Here is a 22,127-nt window from a genome sequence, read left to right as displayed (position 1 = left end):
GCTGATGTCGTCGGTTTATTAGGACACCCACCGCGGTCTACGGTCGAGTCGCGTGCGATACATATCTATGAGCCGGCCGACATCCTCCTCCGGAAGGTGCTGACCGCCACCCTTTTTCTTTGGATCGGGAGAGAAGAAATCAATCGTCGCGAGAGCCGTCCATTTTTCTCTTTCCCTCTTTTTTTATTATTATTTTCCAGCAGTACCGCTAACCGCGAGCGCGCGGCTACGTTATTTACGACGACGCTAATGATCGGTGATAAAGCGTAAATCAATAAACAGCGCCAGCAGCTTATGAATGGAATATTTATTATTGTTAGACGAGCTTTACAGTCTTCCGCTGGCGGAAGTGTGTGTTAGAGTGCTGTGTGTGTATATGTGCGGGTGTTTCTCTCTCACAGCGCCCAGACTTTGACGTAATCGATCTGCATGGCAGCAGACTCTGCGTCGTTCACATCCAGGTTCCAGGTGGGCAACCACTGGCCGCGTCCGTTCCAGAAGTCGGCCGCCGCCTGGAACAATTCGATTTTATTGCGAAATTATACGCGACGACGATCATTACCGTGGGCGAGGTGTTCACCCAAGGCTTTCCACCTGGGTTCTGGGCTGTGTCTGGGAAATACGCGACGCCGCCTGTGGCAACGTTCAGCACGATGAAGAACTGAAACACAAGAGGGGATCGGCGAAAATGAGAAAAGTTAATTATCCAGAGGAATGTTTCTAGATGCGATCTGTGTGCTGCGACGGCGGCGGGCCCTTTAAACGAGCTCCGCGCACCTGCGCTAAATCTTCTTAACGCACGGCTCTCCGTGTTTTCCCGTGTGTGTGCCTCCCTCCGCCGTAAAATCAAAATAAATTCGGCGCCCGTCAGCGGCCGTCTAAATTGGAAGTTAGTCGTTTAAAGTAATCACCTGCTGGTCAAAGGGAGCCATCTTTGTGCCGAACCTCCAGGGATTCTCGACTCCGGGCAAGTTGGCAGCAAATCCTCCGTACTCCCAGAATCCGCCTGGGCCGGGATCAATTCTGCCGATTTCTTCTCCGTCGACTCCGAACCTAATGAAGTCTGCAAGCCGATTGGATTGTGCAGTCAGTCAATTCTGCCCTTTCGACTCCCAACTCACCAGGGGTCCACTCCAGCTGGAAGTTGTGGAAATCCTTGTCGTAGCCCTGTCCGGCCGCTGTGTTCTTCTCAAAGTGCGCCGTTTCGTACGCGTTCGCCTCGACGTAGGGGCCAAAGTGCAGAGTGGCGCCTGTCATCTCGGTGCCGATGTTCTTTCCGTCCAGCACCAGGTTCAGGTTGCCCCTGGACTCGGTGATGTCAATTTCGCCGGACGCGGGCCACGTGCCGTAGGCGTTCTTGGCCGGCAGCAACCACGCAGCTGCAGAATTTTGCGATCAAATTACATCAAAGCGAAATTCACAGTGGGATGAAAAAGCGGAAACTGATGCTTTAAATGCAGAGTAATGCGCCTGTGCGTGTGTGTTTTCCTGTTTTTATGGCGGGGCACACGGCGAGCGATGATCCGCTCGCGGGCTCATGTTCAAATCACATTTTCCTCCTGTGTGTGTTTGTGAGTGAGTGTGTATCACTTGCTTTTTAGTAGGCATCAGAAATTACACCCAATCTCCCGAGCCCATTCATCCCGTAGAACGCGGCTGAAATTTATTGATTTATGCCCGCACTCGACTCCCTCTCGTCTCGTCGTAAATACAAGCGCCTGCTAATTGTAGAAACGCAACCCGCTCGACTTGCCGCCGCCAGAGGCGACCGAGCAAATTAAGCCAGCAGTATCAAATAAATGCCCCAGTTGCGGCGTAAATTTTGCGCTCGTACCTGGCCAGAGCCAGTCTCCAGCGGGCATTTTCGCTCGGACCTCCACCTGTCCGTACTGGAAGGTGAAAGAGTTGGCCGTGCGCAGCCTAGCTGATTTGATGGGGTTGAGGAGGTTGCTGGGGTTGCCGGACCGCTCGCAGCCAAAGAACGCTGGGTTGGTGCATCTGGAAACAACAAGGAAAAGCTAGAAAATTTGTGCATGGGCACAATGCGGGAGGAACTCGCCAGGCCGGCATGAATGGCGCTCTCTGGCTTTGCCAGTTGCGGTCTTTTATGATTTAATTGCTTTTGTTTGAGGGAAATCATTTGTGTGTGTGTGTGTGTGTGTGCGAAAGTAAGAACAAAACACGCGGGAGAACTTCATGGAAAGTTTAGGGTCCCATGAAAATAAAGCGGTGCTGTAAAAATTCGGCCTCTTTAGAGTGGAATACGTGCCCGCGCTGATTATGACCGCCTCTTTCAAAAGTTACTTAATTGGGAGTAAAAAAACAAGAAGTCTTTTATCGCGTTGTTCACATCACCGCTCTCTCGAGTGCCGTGGCAAAAATTAAGCCGTCTTCTTGGTTATCGTCGCGTATATCGATTCGAGGACGTGCACCTTGTTAGTCGGAAGCGCGCGCGCTCGCCCGCCCGCTTGGGAACAAAGGGGAAAGATGAAAGGCTGCCCGGGGTGGCTCTAATTCGCAATTATTTCGAATACTCACTGGTCGGCGGGATTGCCGTTGTGCAGATTGAGCACACCTGAGGACAGGAACGCCTCTCCGTACTGGTCAGAAGTCAAGCCCGGCTTAATGAACAATTTGCTGTCTTTGACGTAGCTGTTGGACCTGTTGTTGTAGTACATTTGGAATTCCCAGTTCTGCAAGAGGAAGCGTTAAGCGTTAATCTTTTAAGTCGGGTTAAAGACCGCTACAAGGAAAGTAACAAAAGGTCTTATGTAATTATGAGAGGGTTAAACCCGCATTCGATGAATGTTATTGCAGAGCAATTGCGCGATTCAGAGTACATTTCTAGGGAATATTTTTATCTGCGCGCAGTATATTTTTATGAACCGGCCATGTAACAGACCATAACAATCAAATAAAAACTCACTCCTCCACCAGCCAGGGTAATTTCGTGTTGCCACGTGTCCAGGTCGAGGGTATCAAACTCATCGCTGAAAACGAGCGCTCCTTTGCAGACGGTGCCACCCTTGTTCGTTCGCGTAATGGAAGGCTCGCATCCTGTAAAAAAACTCAACGATTTTATGGTTTTGCCGGTCGTCTGGTTCATTTTATTCTTCATGGTAACAAAAGTTGGTGTTGACAGTCGCGTTTTGCTCCCTCCAGCAGGCGAGCAGAGCAGAAAACATGCGGTCCCCTTTTTCCGATGTGATAAATGAGCATTTATTAACCCCTCCGCGTGCAATCAAGAACATATCGATTGTCTGCGGTTTGCGCGAGACCGTCGGAATATTTTGAATTATTACTCGATGATTAATTGGCCGCGACCGATGATAACTAAGTGGAAATCAATTCGTAACAAAAGGGGGAGCAAAGTGCGAATGGATTCGCCACCCTTATTGGCACGTCTTGTTCGCCAGCGCGCGCGCTCGCCATCAGCCAGATATAAAATATATTATTATTGATGCAACTCGCTTCTCTTTCGCTCGCTCCGTCGTGATTGAGCGATAAAAACAGCGGGCCTCAAAGTCGTTAAGTGCCGAAGCAGATTGTCGGCGAATAAGATAATAATCTTGGGTGCCAGAGGTGCAGCCACTTTACTGTCGCGCTTGCTTTTGCAGAAGCTGCGAGACGGTGGCGGCGGCAGCAGCAGCAAGTTTATGCTAGTGCGCCTGCTGCAGGGAATAGTATGTTGCCAAAGGCAAATAACAAGCCGAACTCATAAAAGCGGCGCGCAGAAAAAGCGTCGGCACGAAAAATATTATATTGCCTCGTAAATCAGACGCAGATTCTTGAAAATATCGAGAGGGCGCGCTCGATAGCACGCAGTTATCCGCGGGGATGAATTCGTCTGGCAGCTAATTAAATTTATGCAACCAGCATATCCATGGGGCGTGCTGCCTTCGGATTTATGTACCGTGGAGAGGCGGATCGCGCGCGCCGGCAAGGAAATTTAGATTATCGCCGACCGTTCCAGATTGCCAAATTTCTCCCTTCCACTATTGTCGCGCGGAAATTTATGGCCGTCCTCAGGACAAGGATGCCCAGCAGCACTCAACATGCCCTATTTCCCCCGCCGCAAGCCGTGTTTGCCATGCTCCTCCGCACTTGTGGGTGCGCACATAAAGCACGCTTAATAGCCTGTTTCGTCAGTGTTTTACATTATGCGGCAAATTAAGAAAATTATTTTTGGCCATAGCAATCGATAATTCTATTTCTGGAAGAAAAGTTCGCCAGAAAAAATGTTACATAATATTTTCTTAGTTAACTCAAGCTCACAAAAACCGGGGGTTTCCGAACTTCATTAAAGGCAAGCTTATTAAATTAAACTGCTAAGATATGCTGTTAGTTCTATTTAACAGTGCTTCAGCGAAATTGCCAATCGACCGAAATTCCTGAGAGTTTTAGTTAAGCGTAGGCGCAAGCGGATTCGGGGAAAGCCCCCGCGGCAATTAAAACAGATCGATTTCAGGAAAAAAATGTATATATCGTCGCCGCATTTCCTCACCTTGCTGATGCGAAGAATTGATCGCGAGCGCGGCGAGCAGCGCCAGAACGCCCACTTGTTTTGCGCCCAACATCGTCAAGGCAGCTAACGCAGAAATTCAAATAAAGTTCGAGCAGCGATACCCACTCTTTATATAACGCGAGACGCCCTTCCAATCGAATCTCGACTTTTTTATCTTAAAGCGCTCGGTGCAGTCCAAGTGCGAAGTGTCCGCATCAATTCTAGAAGGAGGTTTAACCCGGATCAACCGGTGGGGACGATTAATATCTGTAATGGCTGTGTGTGCATGTGTGGCATCTAGTGCCCAAGCCAAGAGTCGCGCGTTAGTAATTTTATTTTCATCCGCTTTGTCGGTGAAAAAGGGGCAAGCAACAACAACGGCAAACACCAAGCGAAAGAGAAGATAAATTGATCGCGCGGCTGAGTGCAACTGTGTGAGGGCGCATTCGTGCACGATAATTCGCTTTTATTGAGTTTTCTTAACAAAAAGAGGCATGACACCGACAAAATGATAAATAAGTTCGACACACAACACCATTCAAGATCACTTCAGAGTTATACAACGCTTTAACGCTAGATAAAACTCATATATGCTGATTATCGATGCATTTTAAATGGGTACGACGTGCAACACTTCGAACGAATTGATTGTCCCCTTTCAACCGTAAATCGCTGCCTTATCAGTGTCGAAAAAAGCTCAAGGAGAACCTCATTATCTTTTTTAAAAGCCTATTGAATAGTAACTTGCTATTCTGGGCTAAAGATTAAAATGAAAATCCAATGTCTCTTCGAGGAACTCGTCCGCTCGACTGCCGTTTTCATTAGGCACATGAAAAAGTTCGTTATTGCTTTCAACTGTGATCAAAAAGTCAATGCTGCAAAGTCGCCGTTAATTTGCGAAAGGCGCACAATCAGGGCAGCTTCAGACTGCTCCCCCGGCGAGTTGATAAAATAGGAACGTCCCGTGGAACACATTCTGCTATTTTTCTTCTCAAAGAATAAAAGTGCGACGAGACACTTCTTATGTGACACATAACGACATGATTATTTCTACTAAAGTGATTAAATTTAGCCTGTGTGTGTGTCTCTGTCGCTCGCTCGCTCCTCTTGCTCGTTCCCACTTGCACAAGCAATGTCCAATTAAGGAAGTGAAAGGAGAGCAAGAGGGTATGTATGTATAGCAGGCAGACGCGGTGCGCGGCGCGCGACTCGGTGCTCGACGGAGGGTGATATTCGTCACAAAGCATGTCGCGAGGGTTTAAGAGCCTCGAGCACCTTCTTTGGCAAACTGATGATTCAGCCTCTTTCGAGTGCAGATGCATCGCCCAAGATTAGCGCATTTCAAATTTAGCAGCGTTCGATTCTTTCTTTTCAGCGCGCACGAGCAGCGTCGTGTGTCGTTGTTGGCGGCGGCGACGGTGCTGAATGAAGCTTTACGTCCTACAGCGTCTTGCTGCTTGCTTTCTTTTTTTAATGTAGCCAAAATGTCGTTTTCGTTGTCAGATTATTCCAATTATGTCTCCGCATGCCTCTAAGCCGGTCGTGTTGCCAAGTGTGCAACGCCACACTGCTTTTTCCGCGCATAAAGAACCCAGCGGGGCGCTGCCACCGCCACCGCCGCCGCCGCTGCCACTGCGCGCTGGAACAGAGTCTGCGTGCACAAATATTTAATTGGGTCATGTTGACAAAATGAGGCATAAAAAAGGGCTCAAAATATTAGCAAAACAGACTAAAAATTCAACCCGGCCAGCCCCGAGCTTAGGGCATTAAAAAGAATTCGTGTCTGTGCGTTTTTGTTTGCGGGCGCTCTAAACTTAAATTCATTTGGGGGCAGTTTGAGCGAGGGGCCCGCTTTATATTTATTGTTGTGTCGCTGTGACGCCTTTATCGCTGAAAAATGCATGGCGTTGACGAATTCTGGCCGTGTGTTTCAGCCTCGTTTTTCGGCAGCAGCTACATTTCGGTGCCTCTGCAGGACTCGCGCAGCACCACCGAGCTGGTGCTCCGCTTCAGGACCAAGCGACCGGACGCCCTACTCTTCTTAGCCGCGGGACGAACCGACTACTTCCTCGTCCGGCTCGAGTCTGGAAGATTAAAGGTGGGTGTTTTTTTTTTGTTCACTGTTTTTCCAACAACGTTTGCTCCTTTTGATCATCGTGTGACAAAATTCTTTCATACCCTTCGGCGAGATTAATTCTGAGAAAGACCGATAGCATTCACATTTTTGCACTGATTACATTTTTTTATTTCATCGTGCTGCGGTGGAGCTAAGGAATCCGGTATATTAAAACCGAACGTTGTAAAGTATGCAGCCTGTGCAACAGCTGCGTCTAGAATTTGCCTATGAATGCTTCGCTCGGCCGACTGCAGTACACACCATATTGATCTCGGGCGCGTTTTGAATTTTCATGAAACGAGTATTTGGCAAGTACTAAATTTGTTTGTTGATATTGTGCGGTTGCGGTCGCCAGCTCTATCGTGCGCGAAATCGACGCGCGGAGCTCTGAATTTCGACGGGATCGTTTGTTATTAAAAATGCTTTAATTTTGCTCCCTTTGTGAGCGTATATGCATAATTCGCGCAGTTTATTTCTATAAGCGAGGCATCTTTGCGCACACAGCACAAAGTAAATGTTGGGAATAATAATAAAGTCGAAGGATGGCAAGTTTAATCAAGAGAAATTTAATTTCGCTCCATCATCGCGAACTCATAAAAATTGCACGATCTCTTTCTCAGAACACACACAAAGTTATGCGGAAAGAATTTTGATTAAAAATTTATGTCATCTATTCCGCCGCCGCCTCCCCTGCTTCGAGAAGTAATGGAAGTTCGGATTGAATAGGTGCACGTGAACTTGGGAGCCGGCGAGTCGGAAATTAAGTTGGCGAAGGGGCTGCGGCTCGATGATTTGTCGTGGCACGAGGTGTTCATAACAAGAAAAGACGCCGACATGACCGTCCAGGTGGATATGATCCACGTGACCAGGTTTGCAAACATGCTTAATGTCCTTCTTAATATAAATTTACACAGTCGCTGAGCCAGTCTCACCCCAAAAGCACAGCGGCGCTGTGGCCGGCGTCCCCTTTTACCCGCTCTGCACTCTCTCTCTCTCTCTTTCTCCTTGTGCAGTTGCTTTATATGAGCGGATGTGTTATGAATAAAAAGTGGAAAATGGTGTTCCTCCAGCCGTGTGGATGGAGCGAGCCAAGGCAAAGTTAATAATATCGCGACCCGCCGGCAACGCCGCTAAATGGCCTCTATTATGAAAAAGGGGCCTGAATAAAATTAATTTGCACACATTTTTAACCTTCAGCACCGGCTGCCCGCCAGCTCCTGCTGGCTGGCCGGCCGGCCGGCAATAAATAATTTCGCCTCATTACACGGCCTGAAATATGCAGGCAATTGCATATTTTATTCATGCAATCGCGCGCAGGGAGGAGCTGCCAGGCCGCTTCTACGAGCTAAACATCCACTACGGGCTGTTCGTCGGCGGCCAGGGCGACTTCTCAGAGCTCTTCCTCGGCCACCTGGACAACTTGCGCGGCTGCATGGCCGACGTGCAGTATAACGACATCAACGTGCTGGCGAGGGCGCGCGAACGCGTCGGCAATGTCGACGTGCACGGCGTCACGTGGTCGTGCGCTGAAGAGTTCAACGCGGGCCACGAGCGCGACATCAGCTTCGTCGAGGAGGGTGCATTCGTCGCGCTGCCCAACTCCATCACGCGAACGGGCGCCAGGTAAGAAAATTAATTTTCGAAACCAAAATAACACTTATTTGTAGGGCTGTGAAATTAAAACGATTTTTCTCGGAAAATTGTTGACTTTTTTATTTTCAGACTGGTTGATGGAGCAATTTATTCGATTGGGATGGTTTTTACAGTTTTATGCATCTTTTGTAGCCTAATAAACACGTTTTTATTGAGACGAAAATAGCATTCCCGCCGGGAAAGGGTCTAATTAAAAAGGCTTCATTTTCTCGCAGAAAACGTTTTAGAGTCTGAAAGTCAATAAATGGCCAGAGACGCTTAAAAATTAAAAGAATCACGGATATTTAGCCAACTTTTATGGTTTTCGATGAGTTATGCAAGTATGGTACAAATGACTCACAATTAGAATTGCATGTTTCACACTGATTAGTCGTCTCAAGACAATCGGGAGCTTTTAAAAAATATAGTCAATCGTCTAATTTTGTGACACACAAAAGAACGTTTCAAATTTTTCTAAAATTATTGCGTGATGTTGGCTTTAAAACAGGCCGAAATTGATTTTTTCAATATGCATTCCCATTCAGAGATTTTGCTCTTGCTAACATCTTTTGGTTGATGAAATTAATATGATATTAAACATCTCAAGAGAGTTTTAAGTCTTTTTAATTTCCTTGTCGTAAAATTTTGGGAAAATATCTCACTTCATCTTGAGATTTAATTTTTTTTACGTCGCTTTAATATTAATTTGCTTCTATCAAATAAAAAGATTTCAAAGCAAGAAAGGGAGAACTGTACTAGCGAGAAAACACATATTTTAAAATAAATACATCGGTAAACAGCTGAAGAAAAGATTCTCAGACGTTCTCAAATCTCAAAATGTAAAGCTAATTAGGGAAATTACAACGTTACAATTTGTCAATTGTTCTCCTCAACGACTGGGCTGAATTCTTTCTCTTAAAATTTTCCTTTCAATTCAGGGGATGAATATGCTTCACTGTTCATGTTTTTTAATTGATGATATATTATTTTTACTGTACTTTAGTAATTCGTGAACAATAAACATTAAACAAAATCTGGTGCGGAGAGGGTGATTGGTGACATTCATAGAGTTCGTCACTTGTTCTCTGCTACGGACGATGAGTGCAGTCAGTCATTTTCCACGGCTTCCGAGGCAAAATTCTCTGTAACTTTGATTTTTTGACAGCTATGAAGGGGTCAAATTAGTTGCTGTCCAGCACGTGAGCGTACGAGTTAATTTTTTATTTTTAAATTTTCACGTGCCGTCCATCCTAGCTGATTTCAAATACACGGAGCAGCCATTTTTAATATTTAAGTTTGTCACCCCGACGACTTGTCGTTGCACGCTGCCTTAATGTGAAATATTGTTCTTAACTGTCGTGTTTTCGGTGCAATTTAAAAGTTGACACCCTCCCGCACGCCGAGTGGCAGCCTAGTTATTGAGTTTAAAAAGTAGGCTCGCTTTTTTCATATATGTGTGTGTAAGCGCGCGCGTCCCATCAAAATTTACGCGAGAGAGCGCACACAAAAAGTCACAACGCGCGCGTCACTCTGTCGACGTGTTTCATGTCAGCGAAAAATACAAATTAAAGTTACGCCGGCGGGACGGAATTGTATTATTCCAAGCTGCAGATTTTAAACGCGGTCGAGCTAATCGAATGATCGCGTGCGGTTTCACGCATGAATTTGCCGTATAGAATGGTTGGCGGGCGGGAGGCGCGCGCCATATATAGTATTAAATCGAGTTGCACACCGCATTGTAAGAGCATAGGAGCGAGCCGGGAATTCCGATTGGACAGACACGCTGCTGCTGCAGTTTTTTCCTCCGATTCTTTTATCTTCGGTGATGACACACCAAACGCCATTATCTGATGTAGCGAGCTATTCGATTCATATAGGAAACCGATCAAATAAAGCGGCAAAATCATTTTGCTCCGATGCGTTCGCTCGGCGCTGTGTGCTGAAAAACAGCGAGCGAGTGAGCGAGCGAACCATTCTCTCTCTCCAACGGGCGTCGATATAAAATATTACTGTCCATCTAATCTACTGTGTAAATTTCACAAATTGACTTTTTATACTGTTCGTTTTAATTGAATGCACTCGTCCCTTTGCGCACCGCTTTTTATTATTTCGCAATGCTGCTGACACGGTGCTTTCAATGGCCGGCCGGCTTTATGGCGGTGCCGATTGTTTCCCATTCAATGGATTCATTAGTCGCAGGCTGGCAGTCACTGTTAAAATCGTGTCTTGCCTGGCCGGGCTCGATATTCAAACCCTGTGCATTGCAGGTGGCAGTTTGATCTAAAGACCGGCTCGAAGCGGGGCATCATTCTGTACAACACGGGCCTCACCTCGCGCTCCGATTACATGGGCGTCGAGCTGGAGGGCGGAAAATTGCGCCTGCTGCTGGACAAAGGCGACGGCCCGGCCGAGCTGCGCAGCGACTCGAGCGTCTCTGATGGCAGGTGGCACCGCGTGGTCATCCACTTCAACCCCACTTACTTGGAGATCAGCGTCGACGGCAAGACGGCGTCGATGCGGCTCAGCCTCAGCGGCAAGCAGTACTTGGATCTCGGGGACAGCGTCTACTTGGGCGGCGTGGAAATCAACAAAAGAGCCCGCGCGCTCGCTCAGAGCTTCAGGGCGGCCGAGGAGAGTCTCAAGGGATGCATGAGGAACATCGAGGTAATTAAATGTTTGTTTCTCACTCCCCGCGCGCTGTAATTAGAATATTAAGTTGCGCACACTTTTGCTCTCGCCGCGTCCCAATCGTAAACTTTCGCAATTTGCGTGATTGCGCGCCGCCCGACAGCGGCGAATCAATCAGACTTCTTTGTAATCAGCACCGCATCATTGAGTTAATTCACTTTGTTTGAAATTGACTGTGTAAACAGCTCTGCATGTAGGTCGAACTGAAATTGGAAACCGCAACCAAAACATTAGACCTTTCTAATTATAATGATCATGATTAAACCTCTGATGTTAACAGCTATTTTTTTCATAGCATTTGGCAGTAAAACGAATTTTTGCTAAAAATACACTGGACATCTAGTTTTTTTTTTTGCGATTTTTGTCAGTAATCATTTCCAGCCTTTTCAGAATATCAACACATCATGGAGAATTAAACGGAATAGTAATGCAATTAATCAAAAATAAATTTTAAAATAGCAACTGACAGTAGTGGGATTGAATAGAAACACTTATTTTGATGGGCTTAAAACAAATAACAGGAATATTTAAGTAAATGATACAAAATTCTAGTTTTCATTTAGCGTGTTTGCTCTCATGCTGATGGAAAGCAGAAGATCAACTGTAAATGAGTCTAACAATTTAAATATTAAATCGGAACAAAAAGAAATACACAAACAAACACCAATTTTTGCGGCGTTTCAGGAAGTTAATGAAAATTTTGCTTGCCCATTGCCAGTTACTAAATTATAAACATATTAAGTGGCAACTTTTCACTGGTTGCATAAAACGCAAAAAACACGATTAAATCAGGAATTTATCTGTGGTTTTTTTTCTGATGGAAATAACACCTCAGCAGGGTAGCGTTAACATGATTGTTAACTCCCTCTCACATCCGGTAAAAAAACACAAACATGATTTTCCTGTTTTTAATTTATTTTTAGGTATTTTCATTTTCCTGGAGCTTACTTTCTATAATAAACGTCCTGGAGTACCTTCAAGTATTCAAAGATTTTGACAGCATGAAAAATTCTGCTGAAATAAGCCAGGAGGGTGGAGGAAAAAATTCACTTAGTCCCGAGGCGATAGAAATGAATTATTAAATCATCTCGCGCGGAGATAAAATTCTCTTTCCCACGTGCCGAGGGGAGCGGGAGCGATAGCGTGCGAAATCAAAACGCAAGTAGTATTCCCCGAGCGCCTCTTGTCGGGCGTTTACGCGCGCGGCACGGCGTCCTGGGAGAAATATCAAAGGCGCTTTTTGGCGGCAATCATCAAGACGAAACCCATCTCCTGTTTCAGATTGATGGCAAAAAGATCGGCATCCCAGAGGCGAAGGTAACGCTGGGCATCCTGCCCGACTGTGTTTGGGACTTCCCGTGCGCCAAGGAAGAGCCGTGCGTGCCGGGCGCCCGCTGCTATCAGCACGGCGTGGACTCGTTTCGCTGCGAGTGCGAGCAGCCGTTGTGCGTCAAGCCGGACTACGTGTCTGGATACAAAATTTTCACCAAAGGCTCGCTTCCCGTTGACCTGGAAATCGTGTCGCTCAACACTTTGAGCGTCAACGAGGGAGAGCACGCCCTGCTCACCCCTGCCAATCTCGACGTGGTGCTCGATTACCCTAAGTTCGGGGTACGCGATTCGGGCGTTATCTTCCGAGTTGTGGTCGAGCCCAAGCATGGCTCGGTGCAAGTCGAGCAGACCCGCCCCAGAGGCGAGACGCAGGTTTTCACCCTCTTGGACTTGAGCAAGGACAAGGTGCGATACGTGCACGACGGCAACGAAAACCACCTCGATCTGATCGAGCTCGAGCTGGAGTTAAACCCCGGCGCGGGCTACACGCTGCCCGGCTATTTGCAAGGCAGACACAGATTTGTTCTGCCCGTTAACATCACTGCTGTCAACGACCGGCCCGTGCTGGCCATTCCATCAGGCAAAGTGCTGAAACTGGCGCAGGTTAGCACCACCAAATCCGTACATTTTATCACTGTCCCAAAGTGCCGAGCATAATTCGCTCCCACTTTTGTTTTATTCCGGTGTACATGTATAGCACACGCTAGACTTTTTGCCGCTACGCCGAGCAATAATTTCCCAAAGCGGCCCTCATAAATTTGCAACTGAAAGCGTCGCCCTTCGGTTATATTTTTAGGAAACAAAAAAGGTGATCCCGTCCGACTTGCTGCAAGCCGTAGACCCAGACACGCCGAGCGCAGAGCTTGTGTACACAGTGGTCAATATAAATAGCCAATCTCACATCGAACTGAAGCGCAGCCCGGGCCAAGCGATCGTCAATTTTTCACAAAAGGACGTGGACGAGGGCAATGTTTTGTTTGTACACACTGGCGACGCAGGCTCCTGTCGCGTCGCTCTCCAGGTCTCTGATGGCATTTTAACCAGCCCGGTTGCCGTCCTCAGCGTTGTTGCGTTCGCCCTGCAACTTCGACTTGTCAACAATACAGGTGAACTTTTCCTCTCGTCCCACGCACCAGTGTTTCATATTTCCACCGGTGAAATGCGATACCTCTCTAATTATTTTCCCTCTGAGATACTATATTGATTGAAATACAAGACAAAAGCATAAAAATGAAACTAATACACCCTTGTGACAACATTTATCCCATTTCTGTTTTGGCAAAATGAAATTTTACTCCCAAACAAACATTTTTTCCCCTCTTTCGCAATTTTTGTGTTATTTATGTGTGTTAAAAATGTGCGTGCAGGTTTGGTGATGACGCACAACTCGTCAACATTGATCATGCCGAAAAACCTCGCCTTCGTAACGAACGCCGACGACCCCGAGTCAATCGAGATCAAATTTGAGATTGTAACGGCCCCCCAGTTTGGTGTGCTCAAGCGTCTGCGAAACGGCGAGTGGCAAGCGGTTCAGCACTTTACCAGCTCGCAGTTAGCACGGGAGCAAATCAGATACCAGCACACGTCGGCCAACCCTACGCACGACGAATTTAAGGTTAGCAAGCAGTATTTACACTCCATTAGGCACACACGTCTTTCTTTTTGTGTTGCAAGCATTTTCGCCTCTAAATCATATCGGTATGATAAATGGTTGTGTTTTATCGACATTTTGTTAAAATGTATACCTTGCCTCTGGGCCAGGCTTGCACACAATCTGTAACTCTTTCTGCCGAGCAAAAAAATTATGTGATTTACTGTTGCGTTTTTTCTTCTCCTCCGTGTGTTGCACATAGTTGAGCTGGCTCTGTATCTCTTTTGTTATATTAACTTTGTTTTTCTTCAAGATAAAAACTTTGACAATGAATTCACTTAATAACTCTTGCTCCGTGCTCCTTTTATTCCCCAGTTTCGGGCATCTGCTGGAAACACAAAGAGCTCAACCACCTATGACTTCCGAATTATCTTTGTCGAGTTGCGCCTTGACTGCGTGCATATTGAGGAAATCACTCTCGATGGGGTGCAAGAAGGCACCATCCGGTCAACCCACTTGCTCTACGACACCGTGCCAAAGTCCTCCCGCAGCGAGGACCTCGTATATCACGTTGTTCACACAACTAAATTTGGCCACCTCATTCTCAGTGAAAATAATTCTGAAGTGTATATTCAGGACAAAGGCACCTTCACTCAGCAAGACATCAATAATGAAAAGATAAGGTAAGAACCTCTTTTACAATCATATATCCCAGTATTTTTTGCTGAAACTTGATGCATGAATAAATATTAGATGTCTGGATTTTATTTTAAGATTGTAAGGTTGGAATATTTTTTTTCGCTATTATTGTTCGCCTTTTCTTGCTTTGTATAATCTTTTAATTTTAATTGTATTTGACTAGAGCAAGAATAAACAAGAATAACATGCCTAAATGATTTAAATCGAATAATTTCGACCATAGATTTATTAATTTTCTGGCCATTGTTTAGAATTTGCATACCTGTTGCATGCGATCAAAAGTGATCAGAATTGTTCCAAAATTTGAGGAGTGATATTATAAATTTCACGCATAGTAGCACTATTTTAATACTAGAACGTAATTAAAGAGGCTAAATTGGTCTGCAAATCGCATTTTAATCACTATTTTAAAAATTATTTTTAAATGATAAATCTACCGATAAAATCATTTTTAAGCAGTAAAAATGAACTCATTTACGAATCGAAAGCAAAATCTGCAAGATTTCTAAGCCAATAGCTAGGTGGTTTTGGCAGTTTAACAAATATTCAAATCGGCTTCAATTGTATGATTAAAACTTATGTTCATAACTATTGGAACTGCAAATCCAAATTTTGTGTGTGAATTATTTTTAACGCTTTCAAAGGTACCACGTTAATTAAAAAACCATTGATTTAAGTTGCTTCAGTTTATTTTGACGCTTGAATTATCATGAACATATATGGCTCAATAAACACATTAACTTTAATTTAAATAAGCGGGATTTCTATCACAGAAAGATTCGAGTTGTGGGTTGTCAATTTAGTTGCTGGTTTCTCTTTTTGTTTGCGCTCTGAAAGGAGTGTAGGCGGACGTTTTCAATGATTGCTGATTCAAAATTCTCTGTAGCTATGAATTTTGTTTTGGAGGTAAAGTACTGCTGATGAGGCTGCAGGGCCGAAACAGCTGCTGTACGGTACGAGAGCGTGCAATATTATTTTATTTTTATAATTTTTTGACTTATAAGCCTTCCATTCATATTAATTAGCTATTGTAATATCAATTAATAATTGAATTGAAATATTTATTTTAGATATGCTTTGAAGCGAAGAGCTTACTCTCGCATCCACGACGAATTTTCCTTCCGCATTGCTTCAAAATCCGTTAACGACGGCGAGCCGCGTTCAGACTTAGACGTTTTCTCGCTCGTCCACATCCCAGGTCCGACATCGGATCCGCTGAGGGTGACCCTGGAGCCTCTGGAGGTTGAAGAGGGCGGCCAGGTGATCATCTCTTTGAGCCATCTGAACCTGGCTATGGTGCGCATCTCGTTCATGTCCTACAATTTGACGCGAGTACCGCGCCACGGGCGAATTGACGTGCTGAAGAACGCGAGTTCGGTTCTGAGCCGCCGCAACGCGACGCATTTCGACTCGCGCGAGCTCGCCGCCGAGCGGGTCATCTACACCCACGACGACTCTGAGACGAGGAAGGACTCGTTTCATTTTATAGCCTACGCACCCGACTTCCAGTATTTGGGGACCATGCACTTTAATATAGTGTTGAAGAACGACAATAAACCCATGCGGACGATCGACCGGGTGTTCAGGGTGGTGAAGGGAGGAGAGCGGCTTCTCACCGGAAATGATTTGCGCTATGAGGATTTGGATATTGACACAAAGCCGGAAGATATTTTTTACCAGCGCAGGGGAATACCGCACGGCGGCCTTTATTCGGTCGCGGAGCCGAAATCACCAGTCTATCAATTTACCCAGGCCGATTTGGATGCAGGTATTTTAACAATTTAATAAATTCAAAAGAAACCAGTCAGGATAAACTATTTGCTTTCATTACAGGCCGAATTCTTTTTCGTCACGACGGCAGCGAGGAGTATGGCAAAGTCACGCTGCACATAAACGATGGCGACTCTGACACTGTTGGCGAGCTGGAATTTCGTGCCTCGGCGCCGTTTATTGAGATTGCAAACAATAGCGGTCTGGTGGTTCAGAAAGCGGTGGCTGTTCCTTTAAATGCGGCGAACTTGAGCGTCGAGACGAACGTGAATGCTAAACTTGAGGACATCAAATACACCGTGCAGGAGTCGCCTAGCCACGGCCTGCTCGAGGTCGACGGAGAGGAGTCCAAGACCTTCACCCAGCTCAACATTGAGCAGGGAAACGTCGTCTACAAGCACGACGGTGGCAAAGCGCTAAAGGATCATTTCAGATTCAGGGTGGAGGCAAAAGAACAGGCTTACGCGGAGGGCAGGTTCGAGTTCAAGATTTATCCGGCTGTCTACTGGGAGCCTCTCGTTTTTTCCGCAAACAAAACTCTGCACGTGGAGGAGTCAACAAGTGTTGTACTGGGATCATCTGTCTTAAAGGTTGGTATTTAATTTTTTTAAATGTTCAATTATGTAATATTTATTCTAAATTCAGGTCGAGCATAATCAAATACCCGCCTCAGATGTCACGTTCATAATAACTGAGCAGCCGAAATTTGGTTACCTGGAGGTTGAACCATTAAGCATTACGCCATCCAGCCTGTCGACGGAAGAATCGATTTTCTCAACTCAAAATGCCAACGTCGAAATTAATATATTTGATCAGACGCTGATCGACTCGGGAAGACTGCACTATGTTCAGGCGTCGTCAAATGCCACGCAAGATCGCATCGTGCTCGACGTGACCAATGGAATTTGGTCGACGCAGGGACTGTGGCTCAGAATTGTGGTTGTGCCAAAACACATTTACGTTCAAGGCAGTGAGCTGAGTGTCGTCGAAGGAGGAATTGTAGCCTTGTCCAAATCAAACATTGCCATTCTTACTGATTACTATGTTAACAAAATTAATGAATTCAAAGTAACGAAACTGCCTAAAGCTGGTCAACTCGTGTTAGCGAAGGAAGGAGGAAAATCGATGAATGTTAAAAAATTTAGTAGCAAGCAGCTTGAATCGGGACAAATTTTGGTAAAGCGCGATTTGATATAAATCTTAAAGCGCAATTATATTTTTAATTCTACTTCCTCAGTATCAACACAACGGATCTGAAAAGCTGGATGACCAATTTACTGTGGTCGCTCGAGCTGCTGGAACCGACAAAGACTCTTTACCCGCCATAATCAAACTCACTGTGCAGCCATTGGACGATGAAAAACCAAAACTTGTTAACAACACCGGGCTTGAGCTCTATGAAGGCGCGATTGTTGCCATCAGACACGAACAACTGGGTATAAATTAATTCTAAATTTGATCAAATTAAATTGTATCGGTCAAAGCAATAAGCCGCACTGCATATAGTTTAAAAAGTTATTTAATTTGTGGTTCCCAATTTGCATATTTTATGAAAAGAGCGGTGCATATTCTAAGAATGAGCAAGCGCACTGCAAATGTAATTATGCAAATGGAGATTATATACCCAAGGCGCTTAATTGAAAATTGATATTTGCATAACTGCTGTCTGGTGCAGGTGCTGTGGACGTCGACTCTCCCGTCGAGAATATCACATTTGTGGTTTCAGCTCCGCGAGGTGGATTTCTCTCCTTGCGCCATGCACCAAGGAACCCCATTGAGCGGTTTTCGCAAGCGCAACTTCTGGCTAAGCACGTTCTCTTCGTGCACACGGGTAAGACTCTTGGAATTTAACTTCTCACCGCACACATTGCGCCTGTGTTTTAAGTTATCATCCGACTTCATTATACATGTTATTAAACCAATCCTGGAATTTATTTCAAGAGTTTATATAACTATACACTGGATTTAATCTCGTTAATCCTGCTGAGTGAGGTCGGATTAATATTTGAATGAGAAAGCTTGAGAGTTTTACGTATTGCGGCATTTTATTGCGTTGCAGGAGGAGTCGAGAACATCGGCTTCCAAGTGTCCCTGACCGACGGCATCAACGCTGACCCCGAGCACTACTCGGTCAATGTGACTGTGAGGAAGCTCTCCCTGACACTGGTTCACAACGAACGTCTGCACGTCTTCCCAATGATGCGCCAGTCGATCAACCCGAAGCACCTCCTCGCTCACACATCAGATCCGAATCCCTCGCCCCGCCATATCACTTACACAATCAAATCTCCGCCCGCCCTCGGAAAAATAATCGTCGAGACGTCAAAAGGGTTGTCCAAGGAGGCGACGTCTTTCTCGCAGCGAGATGTCAACGAAAGCAAAGTTTGGTATGAGCACACCAAAGCCTTCACCGAGCTTGCTGCAAACGACTCCTTCGTGTTTGACGTGTCGACCGATTTCGCAGACCATCTCTCTGCCCAGGTAAAAAAAACTTATAATTTTTTTCTACATTCAGGACATTTTTAAATTTATTTGAAATTAATCCTAATTCATTGCGTCAAAGAAAAATGCATATTTTTGTATCCATTATTGTTGGATTGCATTATATCATAAAGTGTACAAGTAAAGCGTTTAACACGAGAAAATATTATTCTTTAATAATTATATTTTTTGGGAATTAGTTAATTAAATTTTTTAAACAGATTTTAGTCATGAGTTTCTTTAAAGATGGGTTTTTCGAAGATTTTTAAGATGAAATCATAAAAATCATCCATTATTAAAATCCATTAAATAATAATTAAAGAAATATCAAAATGCATGCACGTTTCTCATAATATTGCAAGACTTAAATTTATTGGAGACTTTTAATAATTTTAATCCTGCGCGAAGTAAAAACAACCACAAATTTTTGTTCCAGCTCTTCAACATCGATATATCAGTTTCTTCAATGACTTCCGAAGGGCTGAAGAGGTTCCTCAACCTGGAGCCGATCGTCGTTGACGAGGGCGGCGCGTCTTCCATCAAGATCAACATGACTGGTGTCGCTCAGTTCCTCAAATCGCACAGCGGCGCGTGGAAAAACGCTCCGAGTGTGATGATGCTCATGACAGGTGCCCCAGCCAACGGTGAGGTGCTTGTCCAGGGTGGTCTTGTTGCAGACGTGGGTACCATGTTCACGCAGCAGCAGTTGGACACGCACCACGTGATCTACCAGCACGACCACTCGGACACAGAGACTGATGAAATTTTGTTTTCCCTGGTTTTGCAAACTCAAGACAAAGAAAGGGACGCGATTCTGTTGTACAACGGCACCATACCCATAAATATCCGACCAATCAACGACCAGCCCTTCTCCCTGCGCACCAACTCGCCCAACATGACCGTAGTGCAGGGCCAGCGAAAGCAGCTCTCCACGGAAGATCTCTTCACGGTCGACCCCGACACCTCTGCCAAGGAAATTATCTACGACATTATCAACGAGCCGAAGCAGGGCCGGCTGCTGATGGTGTACAAAGAGGACCGGAACGGATCCATCGCCGAGCACACGCAAAAAGCCGGCAAGTTTTCTCAGGATGACATCAACCACGGCCACATCTTCTACGAGCACTCTGGACCCTTACAGCCGACCAGTTTCTACTTCCGCGTGTCGGACGGTCACTTCAACCCGATCTACACCGTCTTTAACATCCACGTCCTGCCCCTGAACCTGTCGGTGAAATCCGACCACCCCATCGCTGTTCAGCAAGGCTCAAGCGAGTCTTTCATCACTTCAGACAATATTGACGCCCTGACCAACGGCAACCGGGTGCACGTTCGGTACAACGTGAGCTCGAAGCCGCGCCACGGCAACCTCTACCTCAGGGACGCGATCGTCGGCTCGTTCGGCCAGTCGGACGTTGACACGCGCCGCATAATTTATGTACAGACCGATATGACGACCTCTAGCGACCAGTTTGAGCTGACAGCGTGGTTCCCCGGCACGGACGTGCAGTCGGTGGCGTGCCGCATCAACGTGACCGTGGAGCCGCTGCTAGTGCGCTCGCGAAACGTGAACGCGGTGGCTGGCGCCAAGAACAGGCTCGGCCTCGACGTGATCGACGCGACGCCGCTGGCCGTGCTGACCAACAGCAACCCCGTGTACGAAATAGCCAAGAAGCCAAGGCACGGCCGCATCAAGAAGATCATCCGCGTGTCCGGGCACGGCGGGCAGGGAAGCACCGAGCGCGAGAAGGACGTGCAGCGCTTCAGCCACGAGGAGGTCAAGAGCGGCGTCATCTACTACGTAGCCAAGAAGCTGGGCGTCGAGCAGCACGGCGTCGACGACTTGCTGGTGCTCGTGCTGGCCGCCTCCATCTTCCAGCCGGCCGTGGTGGAGCTGCGGCTGCAAGTGCGGCACGACCGCGGCGAGCACTCGGGCTCAAACGTGCACTCGTCGGTGAGTCCACCGCGCCGCGGCGGCACCAGCCTCAACAGCAACAAGGACCTGGGCAACGTGGTCAGCCCTAACATCCACCCCGACTACCTGCTGCTGTTCATCGTCATCTTCGGCATCATCTCGCTGTCGGTGCTGATAATCGTGCTGGTGCAGTGCCGAAACCGGCGGCGCCGCTGCACCGACCACGCCGGCGGCGTCGCCAAGGGCAAGCAGGAGTACGCGTTTGGCTCGAACGGCGGCGCCTCCGAGCTGATCGACGCGGCGCCGACGCTGCCGCGGCCGCCGGACAACATGCTGCCGCTGTCGCCGCGGCCCAACCGCAGCAACCGCTTCATCAACGGCTCCATCCACTACAGTGACAGCAGCGACAGCTGGCGCGCCGTCTCGCCAATCCCGGTGTCCATCCCGCAGTGCAAGGTGATCCCGCTGGACGGCACCATCATCCTCAACGAGCCGACCCTGCCCGCGTCCGACTCGGACGTCGAAATCAACGTGAGGTACCCGTACGGAGTGGCCGACGAGCCCAAGAGCAACACAGAAGACTGGAGTAGTTACGACACTCACCTAGAATTGCCAAATCCCAAGGCGAGCAGCAACCTGATGCTGCGCAGGAACCAGTACTGGGTTTAAGTACGTAAGATTTTAGGGCGGCCGCGGGCGCGAAAATTAAGGTCCGACGTACGCGGGGACGCGGGCGAGACGCGCACACTGGCAAATTTATCGCACGCTCCGCCACTTCGAACCACTCCTTTGAATGTGATTTATGCTATTTTTGTATGAAACTATGTGGTGTGCCAGCAGCGAGTAAGCGAGTATAGGTTGTAAGAAATTGATTTTCTACGTTCGTAGCTGACAAAAGTAATAGAGGCACACAGAGATGGATGTAGAGCTCTGCCGGTGTATCGATAGCATTTCGTTTACAAAACATAATATATGCTTTTTGCTCAAGTTTTTGACAGTTTCAAATTTATCAAGTCTGCTGCATGTTTTTTACATATAACTTGCTTGTTGTAAGTTTGTAAAAGTTTTCAAAATATTTTCAAAATGTGAATTGTTATGTGAATCAAAAATCGAAATACTATTGTAAGTATTGCAAAAAGATAAAATGTATATTAGTATGTTGAAAGCTCAGTCATTTTGGCTCTCTCGTCAAAACTCAAGTCAAAAGTAAATAAATCTCAACGCTTTTCATGGCGAAAGTTTATGATTCTCGTTTAGAATGGAACTACATAAAAAGATGTGTATGCATATTGAAGTGCAGAATAAATTTTTCAATATAACACACCAAGGCTCTTTTTCTTCCTCGCGTGCGCAAAGCAGAGAACACACACAGCGTGATCCGTAAATCAACATGTTGGAA

The 22,127-nt window shown here is 46.4% G+C and overlaps 2 protein-coding genes across 3 annotated transcripts in view; one reads left to right on the top strand and one right to left on the bottom strand.

Annotated features, from left to right (window-relative positions):
* The window catches only part of kon (chondroitin sulfate proteoglycan 4-like protein), a 30,332-nt gene extending 8,281 nt beyond the window's left edge, over positions 1 to 22,051 (top strand). For both annotated transcript variants that reach the window (XM_065492916.1, XM_065492915.1), the window contains exons 2-16: positions 6,439 to 6,602; positions 7,347 to 7,489; positions 7,938 to 8,243; positions 10,520 to 10,916; positions 12,222 to 12,875; positions 13,069 to 13,378; positions 13,640 to 13,887; positions 14,239 to 14,546; positions 15,633 to 16,330; positions 16,396 to 16,922; positions 16,978 to 17,508; positions 17,570 to 17,768; positions 18,008 to 18,163; positions 18,392 to 18,813; positions 19,250 to 22,051. In XM_065492916.1, the coding sequence (XP_065348988.1) occupies positions 6,439 to 6,602; positions 7,347 to 7,489; positions 7,938 to 8,243; positions 10,520 to 10,916; positions 12,222 to 12,875; positions 13,069 to 13,378; positions 13,640 to 13,887; positions 14,239 to 14,546; positions 15,633 to 16,330; positions 16,396 to 16,922; positions 16,978 to 17,508; positions 17,570 to 17,768; positions 18,008 to 18,163; positions 18,392 to 18,813; positions 19,250 to 21,397 (7,211 nt within the window). In that variant the 3' untranslated portion in view covers positions 21,398 to 22,051. The remainder of the gene's footprint in view (positions 1 to 6,438; positions 6,603 to 7,346; positions 7,490 to 7,937; positions 8,244 to 10,519; positions 10,917 to 12,221; positions 12,876 to 13,068; positions 13,379 to 13,639; positions 13,888 to 14,238; positions 14,547 to 15,632; positions 16,331 to 16,395; positions 16,923 to 16,977; positions 17,509 to 17,569; positions 17,769 to 18,007; positions 18,164 to 18,391; positions 18,814 to 19,249) is intronic.
* Positions 289 to 4,707, bottom strand: LOC135945329 (beta-1,3-glucan-binding protein-like). Its single transcript, XM_065492955.1, has 8 exons — positions 4,505 to 4,707; positions 2,927 to 3,057; positions 2,539 to 2,693; positions 1,835 to 1,998; positions 1,122 to 1,379; positions 912 to 1,063; positions 563 to 661; positions 289 to 512 (listed from the first exon to the last, which is right to left on the bottom strand). Exons 1-8 carry the CDS (start codon positions 4,575 to 4,577, stop codon positions 396 to 398), a joined length of 1,149 nt encoding a protein of 382 aa, XP_065349027.1. The 5' UTR covers positions 4,578 to 4,707; the 3' UTR covers positions 289 to 395.
* Positions 22,052 to 22,127: the final 76 nt, after the last annotated feature.

The sequence above is a fragment of the Cloeon dipterum genome, chromosome X (assembly GCF_949628265.1).
Source record: "Cloeon dipterum chromosome X, ieCloDipt1.1, whole genome shotgun sequence".
NCBI lineage: Eukaryota > Metazoa > Arthropoda > Insecta > Ephemeroptera > Baetidae > Cloeon > Cloeon dipterum.
The sequence above is the reverse complement of the archived record's forward strand: the minus strand, read 5'-3'. Positions and strand labels throughout refer to the sequence as shown.

Bases quoted from the DNA above. Each gene is read 5' to 3' on its own strand.
- LOC135945329 (XM_065492955.1), bottom strand. From the start codon at position 4,577: ATGTTGGGCGCAAAACAAGTGGGCGTTCTGGCGCTGCTCGCCGCGCTC. The intron at 1,999-2,538 runs GTGAGTATTCGA...TGTTGTTTCCAG, and splicing joins AACGGCAATCCCGCCGACCA to ATGCACCAACCCAGCGTTCT. The intron at 1,380-1,834 runs GTACGAGCGCAA...AAAATTCTGCAG, and splicing joins TGGAGACTGGCTCTGGCCAG to CTGCGTGGTTGCTGCCGGCC.